The sequence below is a fragment of the Hibiscus syriacus genome, unplaced genomic scaffold (assembly GCF_006381635.1).
Source record: "Hibiscus syriacus cultivar Baekdansim isolate YM2019G1 unplaced genomic scaffold, ASM638163v2 tig00110257_pilon, whole genome shotgun sequence".
Taxonomy (NCBI): Eukaryota; Viridiplantae; Streptophyta; class Magnoliopsida; order Malvales; family Malvaceae; genus Hibiscus; species Hibiscus syriacus.
In genome coordinates, this window is record NW_024062648.1 from 890,284 (window position 1) to 914,973 (window position 24,690).

Here is a 24,690-nt window from a genome sequence, read left to right on the forward strand (position 1 = left end):
TTGAAGGGGTATCGGTTCCCCTTGAATGGGTACCGATTCCCCTTGCCCAGAAATCATATTTTGAGCTCGAAAATCACTTCATTTTCAGCTCAACACATCATACTTCATTCCCTTTAATATTCCTAACTTTCATACACATACTTAAACTCATTTCTACTCCATAATCACTTCTTTAAACTCAAAATTCTATCATTTACATGGCATTCAAGAATCACACTAAATTTCCAACATGTTCTAAAACCCATTCTATCACTTCATATCTCTTAATTTAACCCTTGATAAGTCAAATTCAACTTCACAATCTATTATCTCCTTCCATTTCAAAAAGTTACTTAAAAACTCATTTTTCTTAATTTCTCATAACTTGTTAATCTTTGAGTTTTAAGCCACCTAAAGCTTTCCTTAATCTTTCTTAATATCCCAAGAATCAAAACAAGGTTTAAAACGAAAGAATTAACCAACTAAAGACCCACTTACCTTATACAAGGCTTCACGGTTGAGAGGAGGAAGAAGAAGACTGAAGAATGCTCTGGAGAATTCTCTTCTTCCTACGTGCTTATTATCCTTTATAAAGGGAAATAAAAATCTTCCCTGAAAAATTACCATAGTACCCTTAATATTTCCAAACTTAATCATTAAATCCAACATCAACTCTCTTCAATTAAATCCATGAACTTTTAACTTATTTCGAAATCGAGCACCTAGTTTTCAAAATTTGCAATTTAGTCACTGACCATGATTTGGGATGTTACAATTGAGATCAGCGTTTGGAATTTATTTCGTTACGCAGGTTAGTAGGTAGAGTGTTTGAGGAGCCTTTTGAGGAGCCGAGATCCATAACAAGATTCAAAGCAGAGTATGTCTCGAGTAAATTCTTAGAGGGCATGTATATGTGTAGATCCCTTTATTTTGTACATTCGAATCGTAACTTTATTTATAATTGTTGGGTTGTATATTTTGATTTACCTATTTTGAGAGCTCCTGATGCAAATCTGTTTTATATAAACATGAGTGATTTCAAGTAATTATTTTATTTAAGAAGTTAAGAAAATTTTTTGTTAGGCACTCTGATGGTTTCGTGTGGCATTCTGATTGGTTAACTGTGTCGTATTGGTCTAGGGTGTTACAATTAATTTTATTAAACATAAAAAATAAATTACAATTAATATTTATAATTATAATCATAAACTAAATATGTAATAAATGACATTTTTCTATCATCATTAACACAAGAAAATTAGTTATTTAACATCGCAAGAGTATCATACAAGAAAAATGTTAAAAAATTAACCAAATATACTCGAACAAAAGGTATATATAAATAGATCTGACCGCATCGGCAAATGAACCATAAAAGGGATTAAATTATTGAAAGATCATCGAAAAAATGTAAATCGAAGTCGAGCAACATGAAACAACTATCCATGAACGCAAATCACATATCCAAATCCAATCCGAGGGTCCAAAGCAGAGAAGATCAACATGATAACAAATAAGCGTCATCTTGATCAGTCATGGCGATGCCAAATCTAGCCTTGAGGAAAAAGATAAACGAAAATAATGACCAGACAACCGAAAACGTATCATAAAGGCAGAGAAAACACGTCATAAAAATAAAATTATTAAAAATTAAAAACAATAAAAGAAAGTAAAGATACACTAGATAAAATAAGAATATAATGAATACCCACAATCGCCGATTAACATCAAAACTAATATCGTCGCCAATTACAAAGATAAAGGGAAAAAAAGAACTAACGATCGTCAAAGAAAATTAAATAAAATTGAGCATTAATCTCTCACTTGTTTGGCTGAAATATTTTTAAAACATTTTCGCTTTCAAAATTAGATAAATTTGATTTTAAATCCTCCATTCTTAATTTTAACAATCAAATTCTTGCCATCATTTTTTATATTTATCCCCAATATTTGTTGCTTGTATCTTAATTCAGTTCCTGCATGCCAATACAAATATCAATTTAAGAATTTTTAAGTTTAAATACTAATTATATAACCCATTTTTATATAATTTATTATAAAAATTTAAGACGAAAGACACAAATTAATTCTTTCACCCAAAGAGACAATTATACATAAGTATTTGAGCAAGCATTGTTTTCCATAAAGAAAGGAAACAGAGTATGCAAATCGAACACCAATCAAAAATTTAAAATGAGATACTGATTCTGAACTTTCAATGGGGTAGTTACATAATACAACCAAGAAGGTCAAGGATTTTATTGGGACTGGGGGCAGGCAGCTGCCCCGATGTAAATCCGATTCTCGATCGCACACATTATGCTCCTCCCGAAAACCAGAAACGACTTTGTGACGATCCAATTTCGAGTTAGTTTCCATCTCGGGGGAAGCCCGCTTTGCTAATTTGTCCCCGGACTCATCGTCGACAAGCGTGTTTTCCTTGACCAACACTCTTGGTTCGAGTTCATCGGAACCGCTAAGTTAACAACTTGATGAACATCATCACTCATCGTGTCACTCCCTTTTAGAGGATTGACTGTTATGTTCATCGGGAGAGTCTGGTACTTTTTTCATTTCCATCTCTGTACTTTCTTCAACTGCAAGCTTAGTTTTAACATCAACATTGCCGCCTGCATCGACAGCTTCCATATCACACTCTTCACGGGATCGGATATTTTTCTCGTTAGCACAGTCTGATGCTGTTTTATTTCCCTGGTCTACTGCATTATAGTCCATAGAGGTAGTGACGTTTTCACTGTCTGAAGCAGATTCGGTTGGCTTATTCCCTGACCGTGAATCAGTCCTATCATCTGATTGATTATCTTTAGCAGGATAATCTAGTCCTGCCTTATTCTGCATTTCATGCGCGTCATGGCTTGGGCTAGGGTTAGCATCATATTCACTACCTTCCCTAGATACATTCCTCGTGTCCTCCGTTTGATAATTCGTAAGTGCAGTTTCGTCATTAGGTTCCGGGGACACATTTGGACATTGGGAATCCGAGTCTGTAACTCTAGTTTCACCATTTATCCTACCCGAATGATTCAAATCACCATCCGTATCATTCCCAGATGATAAACCAGGTTTAGATCCGTTAGCCACCTCGGGTGTGATTTGCTCATTAGTTATTGGATCAGTTTGCTTGGCACCTAAAGGGGCAGATTTTGAGAAGGTTAAGAACAGTAAACAAAACACAATGGAAAACAATTGGCAACAACTGCACTAATTAAAACCTGCGTCAGACGTCATGTTTTCGAGCTTCAGCAGAAACTTCTGCAACATATCTATACCCGGGAAGACCAACATATTCATGGACCTCATTTCTTGCTTAACCGATTCCTCCAGAGCAGTAAAACCAAAAACCCCAGTCCATGTAGGCGTAACTTCAGCAATTGCAGGGATGACTAGTTTGTGAACCTTGAGAGAACGGAGAGCCTTCAGAAAAACAAAAAAAGAACAAAATCGGTGATGCAAGGAACAACCGAGTTATGCGTAAGGCTAACAAGATATACACATACTAACATAAACATATATATACAATCTTTCCTCACGGCTTACCGACTCAATAGCACAGAAAAGCCGTCGAAACATTCCCTGATTCCTGTATGCGTGGCGTGTGCCAATGAATGGCATCTCTGCTAGTTGAATTCCATGGAACCTACACGCGACAATAAGATATCAAATTAGTTAGCATTTATTTAAATGATAGATAATCCAGATGAGTGCACCAAATCCACCCAACCAGTTATATATACTGGAAGAAGTCAGGTGAGCGTGTTTTGTTAGGTGATTCCGGTCTTCACTATGTTTGTCCAACATAATTATTGATCCAACCAAAGATAACTAACTGCAAGAGGGGGGAAGGCATGGCATATCGATTCCTAAATGTTATTTACCTGATTGATGCTGCAGAAAGTATTTCATCGCCTCTCTCCAAAATAGCCGTGTAAAAGCCACCATAATTCAGCCGGTTGAAGTTTGATCTTTAAAAAAAAACAGCAAATTGCAACCAGTTAAGACATGTTCAAAAGAGAATATTATGCCACGGTAACTACAAGTATAATCCAGGAAAGGAATAGACAACAGAAGAATAACCAAGCAGAAAATGAGAATGGATAAAAAGATTAACCTAAATCATAACAAAGCAAGCGTTCAACGTAATTTTGAACTGTTGAATAAAATATATCAACACCACTAAAATATGAAATCTATCCCTCAGATCCTATAGAAAACTGTTATAATATATATATATATATATATATATATATATATATATATATATATATATATATAATTAAAAATGCATACAATCACTATCCAACAGTTTTGTGAAAGCATATCATAATCTGACAAGAAAGGTAATAAAAATATATATCAAACATAGTCTAAATGCTTAAAAACTAAGAGCAATCTCCTAGACAAGGACTACTATGGAGAAACTAATAAGACCAACATCCATTAAAACTCAGCAACCAAAATGCTTACCCGCAATTATAAACAACATTATTTACTAAGTTGATCCCACTCCTCCTGTCAACAATGGGCAAAAAGCATTCATCCATCACAGTCAGAGCAACAGCTAGTTTAGAATTGCATTCCACCCTTTGTGGAAGCCCTCTGGCACATATATCTGATTTTGCTTCTGTTCTTCGAATAAGAGACCATGAAAATCCTCCTCCTAGTTCATGTTTGACCCCTAGATACTTCTGTAAATGCTCAAAGAGCTGTAGAAACAACAAAGGCATTTCTTAATGTTTCACATATCAAATGGCATAATCTACGATCTGGCAGAAAACCCATATGCAAACGGCAAACCTTGATAAACCATTTACGTTAACAACATCATGGTTAAATAGTGAATGCCACATACAAATAAAGTTCCATTGCCAATAGGATTCATAGTAATATTTTAGTTATCCACAACAATAGCAACAAATGCCAACACCATCATGTCAAGAATAAACCAAAGTTTCTTTCTGAGAAACACCATTGCCTTTTCAACCTTTTGATGAAAAATACGCTTAACATCTCTTAGAGATGGTATACAAAGGGCATGATTGCTTCTATAGTAGATTTTTCCCATTTTCTTGGTTTACATCAAATCACAATATTCAGCATTCCAACAAAAGAAGAAGAAAAAAAATCTTACCTCTCTGCATGTTTTCCCACAAAATGGAATAACTAAACGGTCGGAATCAATATGAATATCATCTGTCACTTTGATGCATGATTCATGGTCTGAAAAAGTGAAAGGATCAGAATATTTCTGAAAATAAATCAAGAAGAGGAAACTACACAGCAACTTCAAACTTCAAAGAATTAAGAACACCAAAAAGAAGAGAACGAATACATCTTTTCTCGCATAGGCTGCAAGTGAGAAGGACACAATCAGTTACGTCATCCTCTTGAGCAATGCTGCTGCCGTTACCACAAAACTTGCATATACAATTTGGACAGTGCCAATCACCAGCTGGTAGAAACTGTAAAAATGTATATAAGAAAGCTAAGTGAAGCCATTAGGCAGCATTGACTCATTGTTAACAAATTCAAAAATATATATTTTTCAGATAGTAAATACTCTAACCAGAATAAACTTCATCTTTTGGAAGGCAATTAAAAGCCAATGGTTTCAGGTCATCAAAACATACGCCAAAGCAATTAATATATCTAACAGTCATAGTTGAAAATTTCTTGATGGAGGCCGCATTAAGCCACTGAAAAACCATTTCTAACAGAAAATACAAAACACTGCTGATATTATCTCAGGGAGAAGGTCCTAAGAACAGTCAACAAGGAGAACACATTTGGAAAAAGTAGTGTCTTCCAAAAGTTATAGAAAGGAAACTGGTACAAGCTTTCATTTGTCAAACAAATTACATGTCCAACTGCTGTTACTCAGAGGACTCTTCAAGATTGCCCTTAAATTCGATTTGGCTCTAAACACATTTAGGGATCCCAATCCATAAATCAATAGTTAAGACCTTTAAAAGAGCATAACCATACGCTGAAAGGACGAAATTGTATCGCCTAACAACATATTTCGATCAAACTCTGGTCATTAACTCCAATTAACAAAACCAATATCTCTCATAAGGAAGCAAGAAGAGAGTTGGAGTCAGGCCAGGGAGGGGAAGAGAAATAAATAAATAATATATGCAGACTAATTGTAGTAGTTTCCCATAAAGTATTCCCTAAATTCTCAACACTAAGAACAATCTAATTAAAACCTACATAACCTGACTAACTGAGCAGAGGTCTACAAGGAAAACTTATAGGAAAAGAAGCAAACAAGAGACTCAAGTCACAGCCATTTACAAATGTAAAAATTATGCAGAAGTACCTCTATATTTAGGCAACTCTGATGAAATGTTGAGGGGCAACTGTCACAACAAATCAGATCCCCCCCATCTCCACAAATGCCGCAGGTATCATCATTCGGGTCATCACCATTTACATCTACGGAATGAAAACCAATCTGCTCAGACTCCACTTGGCTGTTCCATGCATCTATTTGGCACTGAAGGAGAGAAACACCAGTATCCAAATAGATATTCTGAAATGGCTGTCGCAATTTGCTTCCAGCATGAATCTCAAATTTGGAAACTGTAAGGATTTTACTACAACAACCACAGTGGATTCCATCCCCTGTGATCCAGCCCTCTAGCATCACTTTTGTTCGCCTACGGTTCATATACTGCACCTTTTGGCTCAACTGCGCAACCTCAGAATCAATCAGCCAGGCAAGCAGTGTTCTTTTCCCATAATATGGAACAAAGTCATCACCCTCTGAACTCACATCCACATTAGAACCACGAACCAACAAGGTGCATCTGCCAAGTTTTCTACTTTTTCTTCCATGAATATGATGAGAATTGGATATAGAGGATGGTTTTTCATAGCTATCATGCACCTGGAGAGACTTTTGACCTTTTGCGTATCCACTGAAGGCATGATTATCATTCATCCTACGTTTCATTGACTTACCCTTCATTAAGAAACTCGGTTTCTCTTCATGACTCAAGCTGTCCATACTCTCATCTTCATGCCTGGTACTTGAAGATTTCCTACCGACAGGTTCTTGAGCATCCTCACTGCCACTTTCATCTTTTCGCTTATTTTTCATCTCTCTTTTCATCTTCTTTCCTGTTTTCCTTGTTAATTGGCCGAGTACTTCATCTGGTAATGGGGTAAATGCAGGACCATCACCAGATGTTTTGCGCAGATTGCCCTTATCTAGCTGCTTTTGAAGTGCATCATATGCCTTGATGATGGACCAGTACGCGGTTCCAGCTGGGTTGATGTACACTGCATCCAAGTAATCCCTGTTCCTTCTTGGTCTATAATCTATTGTCCAGCCTGCTTCCTGAAGCATCTCCCGTATTCTTTCACGTAATTTCTGTTTCTCTGTGCCACATCCACGCCTATTTTTTCCTTCTTTGATTCTGGTAGGCTGAAGCTGCTCAACTTGATCTTTCTCTTCTTTGCTACTTACCTTCTTTTTCCGGTTAGAAGTTTCTTTATCCTTTGGCCGAAGCTTCAGAGACGTATCACAGTACTCAGAATCAGAGTCAGAGACCATATTCTTCATAGTTGTTGGCGTCCTTAGCAGATTCGTTTTCTTTTTCTCTTTCCTACCAAATGAAACATGCTTCTCAAGAACTTCGGTATCAGAGTACAAAGGTGAACAAGCATGCAAGTTTCTCCGAACTCTATCATCAATCCTTGAATCACTTTGGCCTTCCTCAACTTCCAAGTGATCAAAATTTCTCAAAGGCTCGCCAACCTTCTTTTTCTTGTTCACCATTACCTTCAAAACACCATTTTTGCCCTGAACCCTGATGGGTTCATCTGAATCAACCATATACCTCTCCCTCAACAACGGATAATGCATCAGAGTGTCATCCCTATCCTTCCTAAACCTGTTTCTATAATCAGGATCACCCCGACTCATCCCTTCACTTTTATCGAAGTACAACGTCACATTCTTCTTCTTCTTCTCAGGAAAAGCATGCCTGCTAGGACCACACTCATATTCTCTCTCAATACTCATCCGACCAACTGCAGGCATCGAACTAGACAGTCTCCTCCCGCCAACCTCTTCCCCACCATAATCAAATCTGTTCGTTCTCATAATCATATCCTCTTCAAGTCCATCATACTCATCAAAGTTAAACACCTCTAACCTACTCCTCTTACTCTCACTCAAATCCTCCCCATTCCAACCAAATAAACCTTTGTCACTTGGCCTCACCCTTTCCTCCCTATTCCTCTTCCTACCAATTTCACTCTCTTCATAAGCTGCTAAACCATTACAAACTTTAATTGTTTCCGGCCCAGCACGCCTTCGAGGTGGCATAACTAGTTCATCGCTAGAACCCGAATCATGCATAATCATCCTAGACCTCCTCTTATATGTTTTAGGCTCGTGAATCTCGTGGGTCCCTGCGGACCCGGCTCCACCCGAACCATCCCCTTTCTTCCTCACAATCAAACACCCCGAATGGCTCCTTTCCTTCACCACACCCGAATGCTCACCAGATCTCAATCGCTCTTCCATCAAAACCAAACCGAAAAAAGAAAAACCTAAATTCCAATTATTTCCCTTAAATAGTCACAAATTCAAAAAAAATCCGTTAAAAACAGAAGAACAAAACCTAAATCTCTCTAATCAACCAGATCTGTAGTGAAAAACTCGCAGAATAAAAAAAGATAGTGAAAACTCGCAAAATAAAAAATATAGTGAAAAACCGGACTGAATTAACATTTCTTTTACAAAAAAAAATTTTAAATGATTCAAACGAGATAATGTCTTGGATGAAAAGTGATAACTCGCTGTAGACAAAACACGGTTACCTTTTTCCGGCAATTCGCCGGTGATAACTGACGCTATTCTCCGACGAAGAAAACGAGAGGAAAAAAGTGGAGAAAGAATCCAAGGGGAGGAGAGACGGGGGAAACATATATACTTCGGCTTTTGATTATATAAAATTAAAAGAAATAACAAAGGAAAACAAATCCCAAAGCTGCTGCGAAATTAATTATAACTAATTAAATTATGATAATTATTATTACAAATATTTATTTGTCTTTATTTTTTTCATATTTTTTCACATTTTACGTTTCCTTGTTAGAATAAAAACTCTATGAATCTAATAAAATTTTAATTTAGTCCTTAATTATATTTTTATTCAAATTCATGATTTTTTTTAATTTAATTTCTAAATTAGACGTAATTTTCAAATAACGAAACACGCTCCAAAATTACACTGCGTCATTATCTAAATATTAAAAAGGCTTAATACTAAAATAAGTGCCAAAACTATACCTAAATTCTTAAATAGGTGTCTAAACTATTTTTTGACTCATCCAAGTGTCTAACATTACAAACCTTAACCATTTAGGTATCCGGACCGTCAACTACATTAATTTCCTCCATTAAATGACACGTTTCACAATATGGTATTTTGAATTTTATTTTTTCAAAAATATTATATTTATAAAAAACCCTAATTGCTATTAAATTATAAAAGAGCCCAAAATACCTAAAATCTCTAAATCACATCCTTAACCTACCATCGTCTCCTTTCGATCACAATCGCCGTCACCGACATAGTCTCTGTCATTCTCCTAGTCATACGTCGTTGTAGTTGTCGTTGAGATCGATTGGAATCGTGATATGGGTATAAAATGTCGATTCACTGTCGATCAACTATCGATCGGTCACGATTTCATGGGAGTTTTGGTTGCCAGGGGGAGATGAGGTCGGGTGAAGCTTCGTCAGTGGCAAAGGGCGATGGTCGGCGTGGGTTTATGTGTTGAAATGAAGGTTTTTGAAGTTTTTGGGTTATTTTAAAATATTTGTATTTTTCTTTAAAATACATAACGAAGAAAGCAAAAATAAGGAGTCTTTGCGCAAGAAAAATTAGCTGACCTTATTCCCATATATAATGGGGTAAGAGGGAGGTAGGGTAGTAGGCTGCCCCCAACGTCCGTGAAAGACCTCCGTTATGAATTGCCCTCAGTGGGACTCGATCCCACGACCTCAAGGTTAAAAGCCTTGTTCACCACCAACTGAGCTAGACGGGCAAGAAAGATGATCCTAAAGAAAGCAAAAGGCTTGGTAAGTCGAATGCTAGACTACCTGATGGTGTTAAAAACTTATTGGTCCTTATCATGAATTGTTTTGGCTCGACATTCACATATCGAAATCATCGGTTCGGCCCTGTATCATTCACCAGCTCACTAGCAAGGTTGTTGGTTGTTATTGCTCATTCCATTTATAATATATGGATATGAAATTCGACTCAGTTTCCACTAGAAATGCTTCTGCAGTTCTGCTTGTGCTGCTGTAGGTTCACTTTTGGCTCATAGAACATCGGCAAGGGGACAGATTAGAGGGGAAGGTTTGGATCGTTCTTGAATCTATTATCGATAACGGCACAAACGTGAAGGTTAAACTTAAACAAAGAATATCCGAGAAACCAATGCAGGTATTTACAATGTAAGTGCATTTATCTGGCTGTTCTGATGATACCTTGGCTACATGTTCAGTTGCATTATGAACTTTCAAATTGGTTGAATGAAATCACTGCCCTGACGACGCAATATTAGTTCATAGCATGTCGAGGAAGCAGATTCGTTTACGTTTCCTAAAGTATTTATATCTAATATCTGTATTCGATGCATTTTCAGGTGTGGAAATAGATGAAATCATTCATTTTTCGGAATGTAAAGAAGTTTATAAGGCCTCTAGGAAGTGATTGCCAGAAACCGATTAAGCATGAAGAAATAGATAAGACTTGCAGCCACTAATTCATAAAGCGGCTCAGCGATGGTGGAGGTTAGACAGCTGCTCAAACATTGTTTTATTTCAATAAATTTCGTGCAATGAGGTCAAATAAAACACAATTTACGATCACAAAAGAAAGAAAGAAAGGAAAGCAGACTTTGATTAGTGTAAGAAAATGATGAATAAAATCATCTACAATAGTAAGTGGAGGTTAGAAATCATTTTCATGCACTTTCTCTGTAATAATCTTGAACATTTGCAGGCCTTTGCTTAATGCATCATTAAAGAGAATCCTTGTTTGCATCGACTGGAATCCAGGCATCCATGATAAAACTGCCACTGGGGCCATCACAATAACTCCAAATAGTACATCATAGAATCGAGCCACGGAAACCACTGAATCCCAGAGTCTGGTATTCTGAAGAAGGGGTCGGGATACCTAAGCGATCGATATAAGTCCCCAGCCAGTGGGAATGAGAGCCAACAGGCTGGTGAAAATATCAACATATTTGAAGGCTGTAAACTCTCTGAGAGCGATAATGACAAGTATCCCAAGTGTCATCACCAGGGATTCAGCGAGCCGAACATATGTATGCTCCTTTGCCCCGTATTTGTTCCGGACATACGACATTGTTAGATAAATTCCAACTGCCACGAAAATGAAGATCCAAGACAACAGGTAAACAAAAACACTCTTACTTTGACCAGAAATTCCCATATGGTATACAATTCCATATTGGAAAAGAAGAAACAAAGGTTTAAAACAATTTCCAGTAACTTTCCCCAAAGGCTGGTTGTGAGTAAATGGTGCTTCTCCTCGTACCACCAGCTTTCCCAGCTCTGTTCTGCCTTTACAAATACACCACCACGGTACCAAATCCATTTCATGAAATCGTCGAAATCTTCCACAGTATTTAGCCAATCTAAACCGGAAGGATTGAATAGGAAGGGAGCAAATCCATGAGAAAACTAGGAACCAACATGTGACTGCCATGTCTATGTAAAAGAATGTGATCTTGGCTGACGGGGTGTACACTGCATAAACTATAAGAATAAATCCAAATTCGATGGCCTTTATGAAATGACTGCGTGAATACCGTCTGTAATTCTCTACAAAACTTGTGTGTTGCACAACGAAATTACGCCCGGTTTGCCGGTACTTTGCACCCCCATGAAGGATGGTCAGACCGAAGAAATGAGCACGTGTTCCCATTGAGAATGTGTAGAAAACAGTTGAAAGTTGTAGCTGCATGACCAAAAATTCCCAAATGGCTTCAAGGAAACCAGTCTCAATGGAGCTCTCTAGTATTGCCGGAAGGGTAGAAAAGAATCCAAACTGAATGACGAGTTCTTGATTAATAACGGCACTGAGTGCTTTCTTGCTGTTGTTGTCGTTCCCTAGAACGAAATTCTCGACACCACTGAGAGCCAGATAAAGTTGACACCATAGAAATCCATAGACAGAAAGGATGATCACTGTTGTATTGAAGAAATATCCAATTGTTGTGTGAAAAAATGATAGCATCCTGAAAAATCAAGTCTTTGACCCAACCTGTAAACATCTCTGCTGAGGATTTGTTCACCACTCCCACATGATATCTTGGCTTCAAATGTTGATATTTGATTCAGCCCAAGGTCTCTTCCTTTGCCGACCTGAATGTATTCGTGGTGTGTGACACTACCCCCTCTCAAAGTGCAGTTAAAGCCTGCAAAAATGTCCTCACTGATATTAATCGCTTTGGATGCTTTACTAAAGCCGCCACGAGTCATAAACCAAAGCCTGTCGAAGACATCGGGATGACCATAATGCATTCGGATTCTCAGCAGATTTGCGAATAGACATTGGAACAAGGTAACAAAACTCGTTTCCTGAGCTGACATAAACCAAGCAACTGATGAAACCGAGCCAGTGAAAATATGTTCTCTAACTCCCAAGATAGTTGGTCTATTGATACCATGGTGGTACTTGAATTCTTCCAACAAATTTCGAATCTTTAGTGCTTCCTCGAAATAGTTATCTTGGTTCATATCAATAGTTTGAACAGCATCACCACGAGTGAAGACAAAACCATGGTTCTGATTCTCTGGTTTGCCCTCTCCAAGCTTCATTGGGCCAGGTAATTTGATTCGGTAGATCTCCACTTCCCTTTGTAGTTGCCGGTCGTACTTAAGGAGAACAGAGTAATATTCCTTCTCTTTATTCCCTGTTGAATATAATCAACATATGCAATTCGAAGGGCTTCATTGTGCTTCAAAAGATCAGCGATTTCCTCGGCACGAGGGTCCCTTACGAACTTATGTTCCCAATAGTTCTGACAGGAAACTACATATGTATACTTCATCAAAGCAATACCATACTCATGGCCTTTGCACAGAAATCTCGCTGAAGGAATACCTTCCTCTTCTGTAACCGAAATATCTGTATCGGATGAAGAATCGAGAAAGCTAGGAGCTGGAGAGCTCGTTGATAGTACATCATTCCCCTGACGGTGCGTGCAAGTGTCTGACCCCTGTATGATGCCCAAAGCCTTATATCTCTTGATATGATTGTTCTTAAATCATTTGTTACCCATCGCCCTCGATGCATTCTTTGGACAAAGTTTTTCCACTCATCATCATAAATGGTCTGCAAATAGTACAAGATAGAAACCCCATCCTTGTTCTTAGTTTGGAGTGTTTCTGTGCTGTATAATACATCTTCATCATTGAAAGGGGTAAGGACATTGAAAGCAAGCATCTTTTCCACTTGGGGAGCTCGAGGCATTTTCATAAAGAGTGAGTTGCTAAAGAAAGCAAGTCAACGTCTCGCCTCATTATTTACAGGACTGGTCTGCATTGGGTCCTTGCTGGTAAGAATAGTGTGCAAGCGCTTAACCTGCATATAGAAGTTCTTGTTACCAGGATCCGGTAAATCAACCGCATTCTCGAATAGCGATTCGGCCATGGGTGATGCGGTCCTCTTCACTCTATAAAGGTAATGAACATATTCATAAAGTTCCTGCATACCATAAGCAATCTTTTTCACATTCTTGTTGGGTTTAAGCAACAGCTCAAGAAGTTTTATCAACTTGGAATTAACTTGAAGCAACGAAGCCATTCTAAATGTCATAGTGAACTTCCCGATCTCAATAGAATGATCGATTTCTCGAAACAAGGCTTCGAGAATGGAATGCTCCTCTGTATTGTTTTTGATTAGTATACGAAGCATCAAGTACTTAATACTATCATATGTTTCAATCACAGCACATCTCCTATACTCATTATTGCATATCTTATGCCACAACCACTTATCGGGACGATCGATGAAGCCCATAGCCATATCAAGAGCACGTAGCAACTCATTCCCCAAAAGAGAACAAGGCCAACGGATAACCTTGATTCCCCAAGAATTCGGGGGCAACTGTAATAGCTCAACTTCATCGTCAGATATGATATCTTCTTCCCTAAAAGTGGTAATAATTTCATTCCATATAAAAGCAAACTTGTTAGCCTTGACCTGGTTTGATTCGACCATTTTGAAAGGCTGCCTCAGCCCACATCTCAACTTCAGCAGATGAATGGCTTCCCTGAATTTTCCCCTTCCACAACTGATATTTGTTTCCTCTTGTGGCATCAGGTTGGACTGAATGGCACCGGCGAAGAACTGAAACCTGTATCTGAGCTGCTCGATGTTTCTGATCTCACCTAGCTGTTGCATCAACCCCATTGCAGCCCCGACAATCGGAGAATATATCGAGTACCAAATCTGAGTATCTGCCAAGTAAATCAACAGCACAGGAAACCACAACAATCCAATGATGAACTTGTTGCCGACACTAAAGATGGTTTTCCAGTCCCACTCGTACTCGGTAATTCTCGAATCCAACAACTGTTTTGTTGTGCTAATCATGGGTTTAATCTGGAAGAAGTAACTGAATGTAAATTGTGTGCCTAACACCACAACCCAGAATAAAATATACTTGATGCTATCAACTACACCCTCCTTCATCCCCCGACCGATAAAACAATCACCATGGAACCACCATGATATTGGGTAAAGTACTTTACAGTTCAGCGTAATACTTGGAAGGAAAAAGAATACCAATTTCACCAGTTCTGGTAACGCATAAAGAAATGCAAGCCTAAAAAGAGTTACCCTTTGGTTAGCCTCACCAGACCAATGATTGCTGTAGTTCTTTTGCGACCAGATCCTTGTATAACAAGTCAAAAAAGCATAAGTCCATGCCGCAGCAACCAAAATCTTTAGCACCATTCTAAGGCCGAGTCCCGACGTCTCTCTCGAAACACGACCGAACTCCATGACTGCTTCGAGTAAAGCATGGAGACACCTCATTCCACTCCATGTGATGAACAATGTTAGAACTCTAACCTTAACATCTTTGTTGTCCAAAGCCTGCCATGGAAGCTTCTTCCCCTCCCAGGCCAAGATAACCCCAACGTGAAGGAAAAGAAACAGCATCAACCAAAGCCGGTCGAAGCTTTTAAAGACGTTCCAAAACGTCCTTTGTTCGACAAACCTGATTTTCCTTCCATTAGTAAAATCACTGAAATCGAGTGGCCATTTGAGATTCTGAAAACACTTCTTGCTCCGGAAGTACTCGTTGAAATCATCATAGTTCCTCCATTTATCATGAGAGGCAGTTCCTTTTTTGCTTCTCTTCACCTCCAAATGGGATTATGTTGTACGGTTCATCATCCGGGGAGATGGCCGTGAGTCGGGTCCAGACATGGCAACAGGACTGGAGTTGGCCAGTTGGGGTAGCTTGATGGGTTGTAATGGCGTTGAAACTGGGATTCTCAACCAGAATTAAAGTTTGCATAGTGTATAAGATAGTTCTATATTTTATGTCCAATTATATATATAATGGAGTTGGTAGGAAGCTTCATATCTGAAAAATACCTTATTAGGCAGAGACTTAGTTTGTAAGGAAAGAATAGAAAAGAAAATGTCCATGCTTATCCCTAATCAACAGTATCTTTCAGCTAACTTAAAATATTAGAATTGAGGTCATTGTTATTAGATATTGACTTATAATTAAGTATACATTGACTTATTATGGGCTTATTTTGCTATATTAGAAATTTAGAATCATTTCTTATCGGAAATGGATCGAAATATATTTAAATATCACACCTTTAAAAATTTTAAATTATCGTATAATTTAAATATTTTCTATTAATAATCTGATTCTCTTGGAATTTTATAGTTTCACCTACCACCATTCGATTCTGCTGCGTATTGTCCGTCAAGCCTGCGTGCGATACCACCTACCACAATCTCGTGGTGGTGGCCTCGGGCCACCACTTCCCCGGAGTTTGCATGAAAGGTCCATCCACATTAATTTTGATCTGGTTCTCAACAGGTTTGGTCCATAGCTTGTTGAGCTTAAAGGTACCGCACGGGGACGAGGAGTGCCGAAGGTGCATCCGTCAGCTTCCTTGAAATCGGTTCCAAAAGTGTACAACAGTGGCTGCCCTATTTGCAAAGGCTAATCTAATAACTTAATCAACAAGTGTCGAGTATAGTGACAAATCACATTGTATTTTCAGAGAAAGAACTCATGTTCAAAGCTTGAAGATGATATTGTTCAGAGGGAAAGCCACGAATCTCGAATATGAACCGTAAAACGGACATAATGACAGAATCATTATCTTTTCTTCAATATATATATATAAATCCAAATAAAACATGAAAAAAATGGATTCCTAAAAATAAAAAGAACAATTTTTGTCTGCAGTAATGGGCAGACATTGTTCTACAGAGCTGCAACTGAATAATCAGACAGGTTTTGCCTTTTGGATTTATGGGTAAAATGCAAACCTTTTCCCTCTCCCTTCTTATCCTTGCTAGCTCCCTTTGGGTACCTGAGACAGAATGATCGGAAAGATGTTCGGATTAAATCGGTAAACATTAGCAATGCACAACATTCTCAGATAAACATAAAACTGGTATTGGTTTTACCTCGGCAGATAAACTCTTGAGAGGATCTCTGCTTCTTCTGTAACTTTTCTTCGCACCCTGGTGACGACCTGATTTGTTCTCTCCCATTGCAGCCCTGGTCAGCTTGACCATTTTGCTGGCATCACGTGTTTTTTGGTCTAATAGATAGTCGGGCACATCACGAAGATGGGGAGCGGGAGGGTCCTTGCTCAGAAGTCACAACCTTGTCGTGCTTCAACAAATCTGGCACGGTAAAATACACGAGACATAAGGATTCAGGACATCGTAATGAGTAGAAATAACGAAAGCATTAGCCTACGAGTTCGTGATTCTCTAACAGCAACTCTAGTCACACTCCTTGTCACATCCTGCGACATTTCACCTCTCAAAATAAGCAACATGCATGTAATCCATAAACCACTAAGCACTGAAACAGCTGGTTGTTTAATGAAGCAATCCACCCAGATTTATAAAAGAAATCATGGATGAAGCATGAAAACAAAGAATTTGTAACAGCACCTCAGCCCTGTATAGTAAGACTCCACCTCATCCTTGGTCAACAATGAAAATGGCATGATTATATTTGAGTCATTGTCTTCTTCACCCAAGAAGGATTTAAATTTCTGGACTTCTTTGAGTCCACATCTTTGTCCCTAATAGTTTGTCCCTTCTCTTTGTTTGGCTGTCATCAGTTGCCATCAAATAATCAAAAAGCCCGGCATTGAATTCCTGATAAAAGGGGAAAATGCAGATAGTAAGCAAGCACTAAACTGAAAACTGTTAGTCAATATTAGTATGGCAAACAATCACAACATACATCGCATATGGTATTATCAAAGCTTTCATCTTTCAGCTCCAGCATTGCATAAATAACAATGCATATAAAATAGTCTTTTAAATCTAAATCAAATTCATTGAAACAGAACTACTTAGTATACCTCCAGTACATGTAGACGAGAGTTCTGAGGCAACTCAGCATTCAAGATAGCAGACCTGATTCCAAACTGCACACAGTAAACGTTATGAGGAAGCATTGAATTTATGATGACAACAGAATACCTTTTCGAAGAATAGTTTCAGTCTGAAACCAGTATCAATTGTGTTGGTAAAATCGAAACTTTCTTCAACACCAACTCTAACTTCATGAGAGCAAGAACATATAGCAACTTATCACTTGTATTGCATGAAATCTGAGAAACATAAGATAAAGGGGTAAAAGATCAGGAAGCTTATAACTTAAAACTTCAAAGAAGTTTTGCAATCCATCAAAGATCACAGGAGACTACTTTAGGTAAAGCATTGTTCTAAAATAGATCAAAATCAACCAACTGAACGCAATAGCCTTTAAAATTTCCTAATATAGGTTATAGATTCTTACCCGTAACTGCTGAACACTTTTAGGGATAACCTCATCCTTAACATCTTCTGCTTCTGATAAAGTCAAAACGAATGGATTGTGCAGAATCATCCTTTTAAGCTGGTCAACATCCGGGCTGCCAAATATCAAATGCCAAAGTAGAATGATCAGCAGGGATTGGCAATCTTACATGTGTCCATCATATTTATTTATTTATTTTCTAAATGGTTTTGATCCTATGATGGGAAGAAGTGGGAAAAGGTCATAAGGAAGGAAAGAAAGAAAGAAAAGAAGAGAAAGGGAAGGAACTGGAACTGGAACTGGAAACGAAAGGAAAGAATAAAAATAATTTTTTTTTGTGTGATTATAAATTTATGTGTATTTTGATATTTTCATGTATTTATGTATTTTTATTTTTTAAAAATTTCCATGCAATTTGCAAAACATACAAACTTGTAACAAACCTAGACGTAGCAGACAGAAGAAGGCATTGGCAACGTCTAGGAATGGCAGGAGTAAGAGCTTTAAGATCATCTCCAAAGCCAAATTGCAATAAAAGATCTGCATGCACACAAATATCTATCGATGAGTTCCTTTTGAAATAACGAGTACTACCACCACCACCACCAGGGTGATTAAACATTGTTAAATGGTTGAAAATATTTATAATAGATACGATTTGTAATCATCTTTGGTTAATAAAAATTTACAAAAAAAATAGAATTTCAATAGGATAAATTACATGTTTAGTACCTAAACTTTAAATTTTTTAAAAGTTATCTCCAAAGTTTAGTTTTTGTTTCATTTTAGTACCCATTCAAAATTTAAAGTTAAGTTTTGAAAAAAATAAAAAATTAGGTATTAAAATGGATCAACATTGATAGTTTAGGTACTAAATGCGTTAAGATTGTTGACGGCAGGGTACAAAAATAAAATAAAACTAAACTTTAAATATGATTTTGAAAAAATTAAAAGTTTAGATACTAAAACAGATTAAAATTAATAATTTAGATACTAACTACGTCGTTTATCCTAACTTAATCTAGCTGTCTGATGGAAGATATGTCGATATCTGAAATTCTAATAAACCGAAGTACCAAAACAATAATTTGACCTAAAGGGAATGAAGAACGGTGTACAAAAATTCAAGGAAGCAGTTATTCGATCCATCCTATTTCTTACATTTTTCTTGTTTTGTCATTGGTCCTAAATCCGATACCAAATCACAATCTTAGTTTCCTCAAACAAATTCTGGGTTTTGAATTTAACTTTCTCCCACTTTCCCAGAAAATGCAGTGGACCGCCATGTGAAAACGCGTCCTTTTATGATTTAAATACATAAATAGCTCCAAAATCAAGATTCCAGAAAACCCACCGCGTTAAGCTTTCAAATTCACAGAAAAAAGTTGCAATTTCTTCTCCCCAAAGCATCCCTTGTTCGGCTTTGCCCATAATGGCTTTCGATAGTTTCCCGAAGCTCTCGATTCTAGCTGTTATTGTTTCCTTACTGTTATCCCATAACCTATATGAAGTCTCCGCCGCTACTGGTGGTCGGATGGGCGGCTCTTCCTTCTCCGAAGAGAGCCCGCCTTCTTCAAACCGGTATGATGATCATCATTACGATCATGATCATTATCGTCATTATCATCATCATCATTCCCAGCCTGGTCTTTCGAGGAACGCCGATCAAGACTGGTTCTACATCTCCGGCTGTTTCTTACTTAATTTTGACCGTTTCGTTGGAGCAGCTTCAGCCATAGTCTACCGTAGTGCTGCGGAAAATAGAATGAGTGTTCTTCAAGTTCAGGTATTGCTCAAACCGTTCTTCTTGCTTTAGCATAGTTTCTGAATCAAATTAATCTCGAAATTACATATGAAATCTGATCCAATATGCAATGCGATATGTGAATTTAAATTTTATGTAATTGTATGTTTAGAACTTCGATTTTGATTTTATTAAAGTTTGTGACCCAAATCTCGTTTACTAAACTGAAATCAAAATTGTATGTGTATGATTGCATAAATGGAAGGTTATGTATCATATTGTACATTGAATCGAAGTTTGTTTTGTTTTGAGAGTTATTCCTTGACATCTAGTTATGAAGTTTCAACTTAAGTCTAAATTCTTAGTGCTTGTGAAATTTCTTATAATGAGAAATCCTTTAACTATACCAGTGAAAAGATCCCGGAATGAGAATCGGGATTGTCCGAATCGGTTGATTCGATGTTAGTTCGTTAGTTCCGAAACAATGAAGTTGTTCTCATCAGTCAGCAGTCTTTGTTGCTTGATGATATTAATTCCATTTTCTAATTGCTAATTTGTGTTTGAGAAAGCTTGGAATGCAATAAGACTGGGATTTGCTTATTTGTTAATTATACCAATGAAAAGATCCCGGATGTGAACCGAGATTGTCTGAATAGGTTGATTCCGATCCTTGTCCGTTGGTTCTGAAACAAGGAAGTTGTTCTCATTAGTCATCAGTCTTTGTAGCTTTCTTGATGAAATTAATTCCATTTTCCAATTGCTAGTTGGTGCTTGAGAAAGCTCAAAAGGCAATAAGATAGGATTTACTTATTTGTTAATTTGCTTTGTGTCACGCAATCTTCATATAGGAGTACTTTGTCTTCAGGTTGGCTTATCCGCGAAAGCTCGTTTGGTGCAAAAGAACTCACTGAAATTGCCTCGACAACAGACACTTCTACCGCAAAGGGCTGGAACTTCATACTGCAGGGTTATTTTCTTCTTCCTTGCTTTCTCTAACAGCAAAATTATCCTAAGCACATGATAGTGTATACCACACTGATGTGGTGTAAATCTGTAGAATATGTTCACTAATCAATATGTACTTGACAAGGACTGAATCCGACGCTTGTGCCCGGCTCTTCATTTTTCTTGAAGTTCTTGTGTTGACATATAAATACGGGGATTTGACTTCCAATGAGCTTCAAAATACATGAATCTTCAAAAAGTCTTAACCATACCTGTATCCAACAATTAAATCCGAGTCTGAGTACATAGTTTAATTCTATAGAATGATTGAAGTTATCTTGCCAGCAATTTATATAACTTTCTTCTTTTTCATCGTTTTTGTTTTGGATTCAGAAACCATATCGTCATTGCTTCATCATCCACATTGCTATCTTCATGGCTATTCATCTGTAAGTCCAACTTCCATACACCATACTGTCTCGTTCTTCATATGAAGACGATTTGTTGCAGGCTCTAATCGGCTTAAAAGAATCTACTGTTTCATTTTGAACTGGTAGATTATCCCAAAACTTAATTGCAATTTTCAATGTGACTGATGATTTTCCTTACAGGTCTCATCATTGGAGCATCGGAGGTGTTGAACAATTTCAACGACTTTCCAAGGAAGAACGCCTTAAATTTGACAGAGACGCTGGTAAACGTCAACAACATAAGCAAAGAGTATTGTTTCAAATGGTGACGATAAAAACAAGGACCGGATAGTGGTAAGGATTCCACAGTTACTTTCAGCTATTTCGTTCAGATTTTTTCCCGATCTGTATTAATCCTTCTCATCCTATGATGCTCTACTTTTTATTTTTCTTCCAAATGACCCTCCAAACACATGAAAACTTAGAAATTATTATACCCGTATTCGACGTAGATGTCATCAACTTCCAACATGTCTCGTTGACAGGTAACAGTTCTGGTGGCCGCTCAGGTGCACACAAGCTGCCGGTTATCGACACTACCGATAAGTGAAGGAGGCCTTGCAATCTTTGGCGGATATCAATTCCAGCAAATCAAGGTAAGGACTGCGAATCTTCAAGTGGTATCCGAGCTTATTCGATTCACGATTGATGTCACTTATAAGTAAACTGTAATTTTTCCTTTAGGGTGTAGAGGTTTCTCTGGAGCCCACAAGATGAGAATGACTCACTGTCAGTTGAGGAATTGCTTGAAATTACCCCACAGTTGAGAGAATATGGCTTTAACTCTCTTTTGTGAAAATGTACCTTCCTTATAACCGGAAGGGGAAGGTGTTTTGTCCGGCGATCGAATGCCTGTGTTAATCGGACTTTATTTCGACGGAAGCCATTTTTGTCACTGCACCATATGCTCAGTTGATTATAATATTTTGATATATAACGATTTTTGTATAATAGTTGCAGAACATTTCAAGTTACACCGAAGAGTTTACTCGATCCCAGTTCATGGTATCAATTCAGGTTCAATGGCTTTACCTTCTTCGAGAAGTTGGCTGGTAGATGGGGCAGTGTAGGTATACCATGATAGTACAAGGAAAAGAGAAGATCTCACCATGGCAAGAATCTTATTGAAGGTGGAAAGTCCTTTTGATGTTCCAGAGGTATTACTCTTGGATCGTATGGAAGATCATACAAAGTAAGTATCAAGATTGGATCAGCAAGTGAATACTCTAGTTCGTTTTTCAGTAATTTTCCGGTGGAGGATTCCGGTGAGATTTTTTGAAGAGAGGATGTCTGAGAAGGATGAGACAGATTGTTGTCAGTTCATGGGGAAGGTGAGACTTGCGCAGCAGGGGAAAATCGTTTGTCAGTGGACAATTGGGTTGACCAGGGAGTGTTTCATGTTTCTGGAGGAGCTAGTGAGGACAGACAGCTAGCAAGACTTTCCTTAGATAGGATATTAAATGTGGTCTGTCAGAAAGTCAGACTGTTGGAAAGTTTAAAGTTGGTGAGTATGCAGGTTTGGGGATTAGAAGTCAAAATTTTTCGGCTGATGGATCTCAGGCCCATTCTGAAGAATCTGGGCAGATGGGTCAAAATACTTTTCGGGTTTTATTTCTGGGCCAGCATATACAATTAATAAGTTTGGGGAATTTATTGAAAACATCCATTTATCAGGAAAATGCAGGGGAGTGTCCAAGGGAATGGAATCGAGTCCAATTGTAGAGAAGCCATTCAGTGTGGAGATAGACCCGAAGAAGAAAACTTAAGACCATCGGAACAGGTTTTAAATAACAACTCTAGGGGGAGGCAGTTAATTCGGTCTAGAAGGGAGTTTACAACAGAGAGTAATGTGCTGGAACTAGAAGTCTGAGCAATTGTAAAAGGGTTTACAACAGGTCGAGGGAAAGAAGATACTGGTATGGGGATTTGTTGAACATCTCGTCTGAAACAGGGGATGCCGTAGTTAAGAAGAGGGAGTTAGATGTTGATTCCAGTACGAATATTCAGCTCTGTTTATCAGCAGAGAACATGCTGAGGGGAGTCTTGATCCTTATCTTGACAAAGGATATGGGGGTGGGAGTGTAGGAAGGGAGATTGAAGGTTACTTTTCAGAAGGTGGTGGCCTAAAGTCCAAATCTTTGCTGATTAGAAGGAAGAGAAGAACTAAAAGGATCCTGTATCGTGAAGCCCTTGACAAGGTGAGCATTGATACAGCATCCTCCTCAGCTTTTTCGATTCTGTTGAAAGAAGCGGTGGAAACTTGGGAGGTTAGCAAGCTTTGGGTGTGTCTTTAAGGAAGGGAAAGAAGCCTTTTTGGATAAAATCATAGCTTTAGAGAAAGGCGTAAATGGGGTTAATAAAGGATTGGTTGTTTGAGGAGTGTGTCTGCACCTATTTCCTTTTTGATGATGACAAAGCTAGTAATATGTTCATGGAATGTTAGGGGTTTGGGGAAAAACGAGAAAGGAGGGGGTTCAGAATTTAGTCTCAACTTTAACCCTACTTTTCTTTGGCTGCAAGAAACTAAGACTGAGAAATTTAGGAAGTCTTTTTTAGGAGAAGTGGAATTAATAAACTTAAAGGAATTTGGAATCTCCTTCAGTGGATCAGCGGGGGGCCTGTTGTGTTGTTGGGATGATAATGTTTTTGAGCTGGAGAATCAGTTTGTTAGCAGGAGATTCATTGCTACTTTCGGTAAATTTCGGAGTATTGATTCCGGGTGTGGTTTCATCAATGTCTACGGTCCATCAGTGGAGGAGGAGAAATCTGGTTTTTGAAGAATTAAGCAGTTTTCTTAGTGGACAGACTTATCCCATTGTGTCGGAGGGGATTTCAATGTATATTACAAGAAGATGAGAAATTGGGAAGGGGTCAAAGTAGGAGTTCAATGGAGATCTTTAATGAGTTCATTCTCCATACGGGTTTGATTGATCTTCCTTTGAACGGGGGTAGGTTCACTTGGTGTAATAACCAAGATAATCCCACTTTTGTTAGATTGGACCGTTTTTGGTTGATTGTCGCTTCCTAGAGCTGTTCCGGGCGTTGTGCAGTCGCTTCTACCAAGATCCTTGTCAGATCATAATGCTATAGTTCTGGAGAATAAAGGGTGGACTGGGGCAGAAAACCCTTTAGATTATTCAATTATTTGATGGATGAGGAGGGTTTTGAGGATCTGGTTGTTTCTTCTTTTCAGAGTGGTAAGGGTAGTCAGAACGAGGCAGGCGTTTTTAGTCTGATGAGGAACACCAAACATGCAATTAAGAAGTGGTCTGGGAACAGAGTGAAATATCCAGGTGCTTTGATTTCTGAGTTAGAGAAGAAAATTTCGTTGATAGAGGATGATATTCAACAGAAGCAAGGAACGGTTGACAGTGAGGTATTAGTTGAATTGAAGAATCTAAGAGCAGAATTGTGGAAGCTTTACAGGATTCAGGAGCAGATCTG

At 38.0% G+C, this 24,690-nt stretch overlaps 1 protein-coding gene, 1 non-coding gene and 2 pseudogenes across 2 annotated transcripts; all 4 read right to left on the bottom strand.

Moving 5' to 3' along the window:
• Positions 1-2,043: 2,043 nt before the first annotated feature.
• LOC120115069 lies at positions 2,044-8,916 on the bottom strand. Its single transcript, XM_039135830.1, has 10 exons — positions 8,833-8,916; positions 6,320-8,581; positions 5,330-5,459; positions 5,129-5,217; positions 4,465-4,703; positions 3,876-3,962; positions 3,538-3,637; positions 3,213-3,414; positions 2,512-3,128; positions 2,044-2,448 (listed from the first exon to the last, which is right to left on the bottom strand). The coding sequence occupies exons 2-10, from the start codon at positions 8,534-8,536 to the stop codon at positions 2,044-2,046; spliced, it is 4,086 nt and encodes a 1,361-aa protein (XP_038991761.1). The 5' UTR covers positions 8,537-8,581; positions 8,833-8,916.
• Positions 8,917-10,960: 2,044 nt separating this feature from the next.
• On the bottom strand, positions 10,961-15,440 carry LOC120115070 (annotated as a pseudogene).
• On the bottom strand, positions 13,179-13,258 carry LOC120115077. The gene has a single exon (XR_005515449.1). It is a non-coding gene; the product is annotated as a small nucleolar RNA J33 (small nucleolar RNA).
• Positions 15,441-16,679: 1,239 nt separating the features above from the next.
• LOC120115071 lies at positions 16,680-20,538 on the bottom strand (annotated as a pseudogene).
• Positions 20,539-24,690: the final 4,152 nt, after the last annotated feature.

What these genes read in the sequence shown, in the direction of transcription:
- LOC120115069 (XM_039135830.1), bottom strand. Translation starts at nt 8,536, where the DNA reads ATGGAAGAGCGATTGAGATCTGGTGAGCATTCGGGTGTGGTGAAGGAA. An exon ending in AGAGTTGCCTAAATATAGAG is followed by an intron (nt 5,460 to 6,319) that starts GTACTTCTGCAT and finishes ACATTTTTACAG; the next exon opens with TTTCTACCAGCTGGTGATTG. An exon ending in AATGTTGTTTATAATTGCGG is followed by an intron (nt 3,963 to 4,464) that starts GTAAGCATTTTG and finishes TTTTTTTTAAAG; the next exon opens with ATCAAACTTCAACCGGCTGA.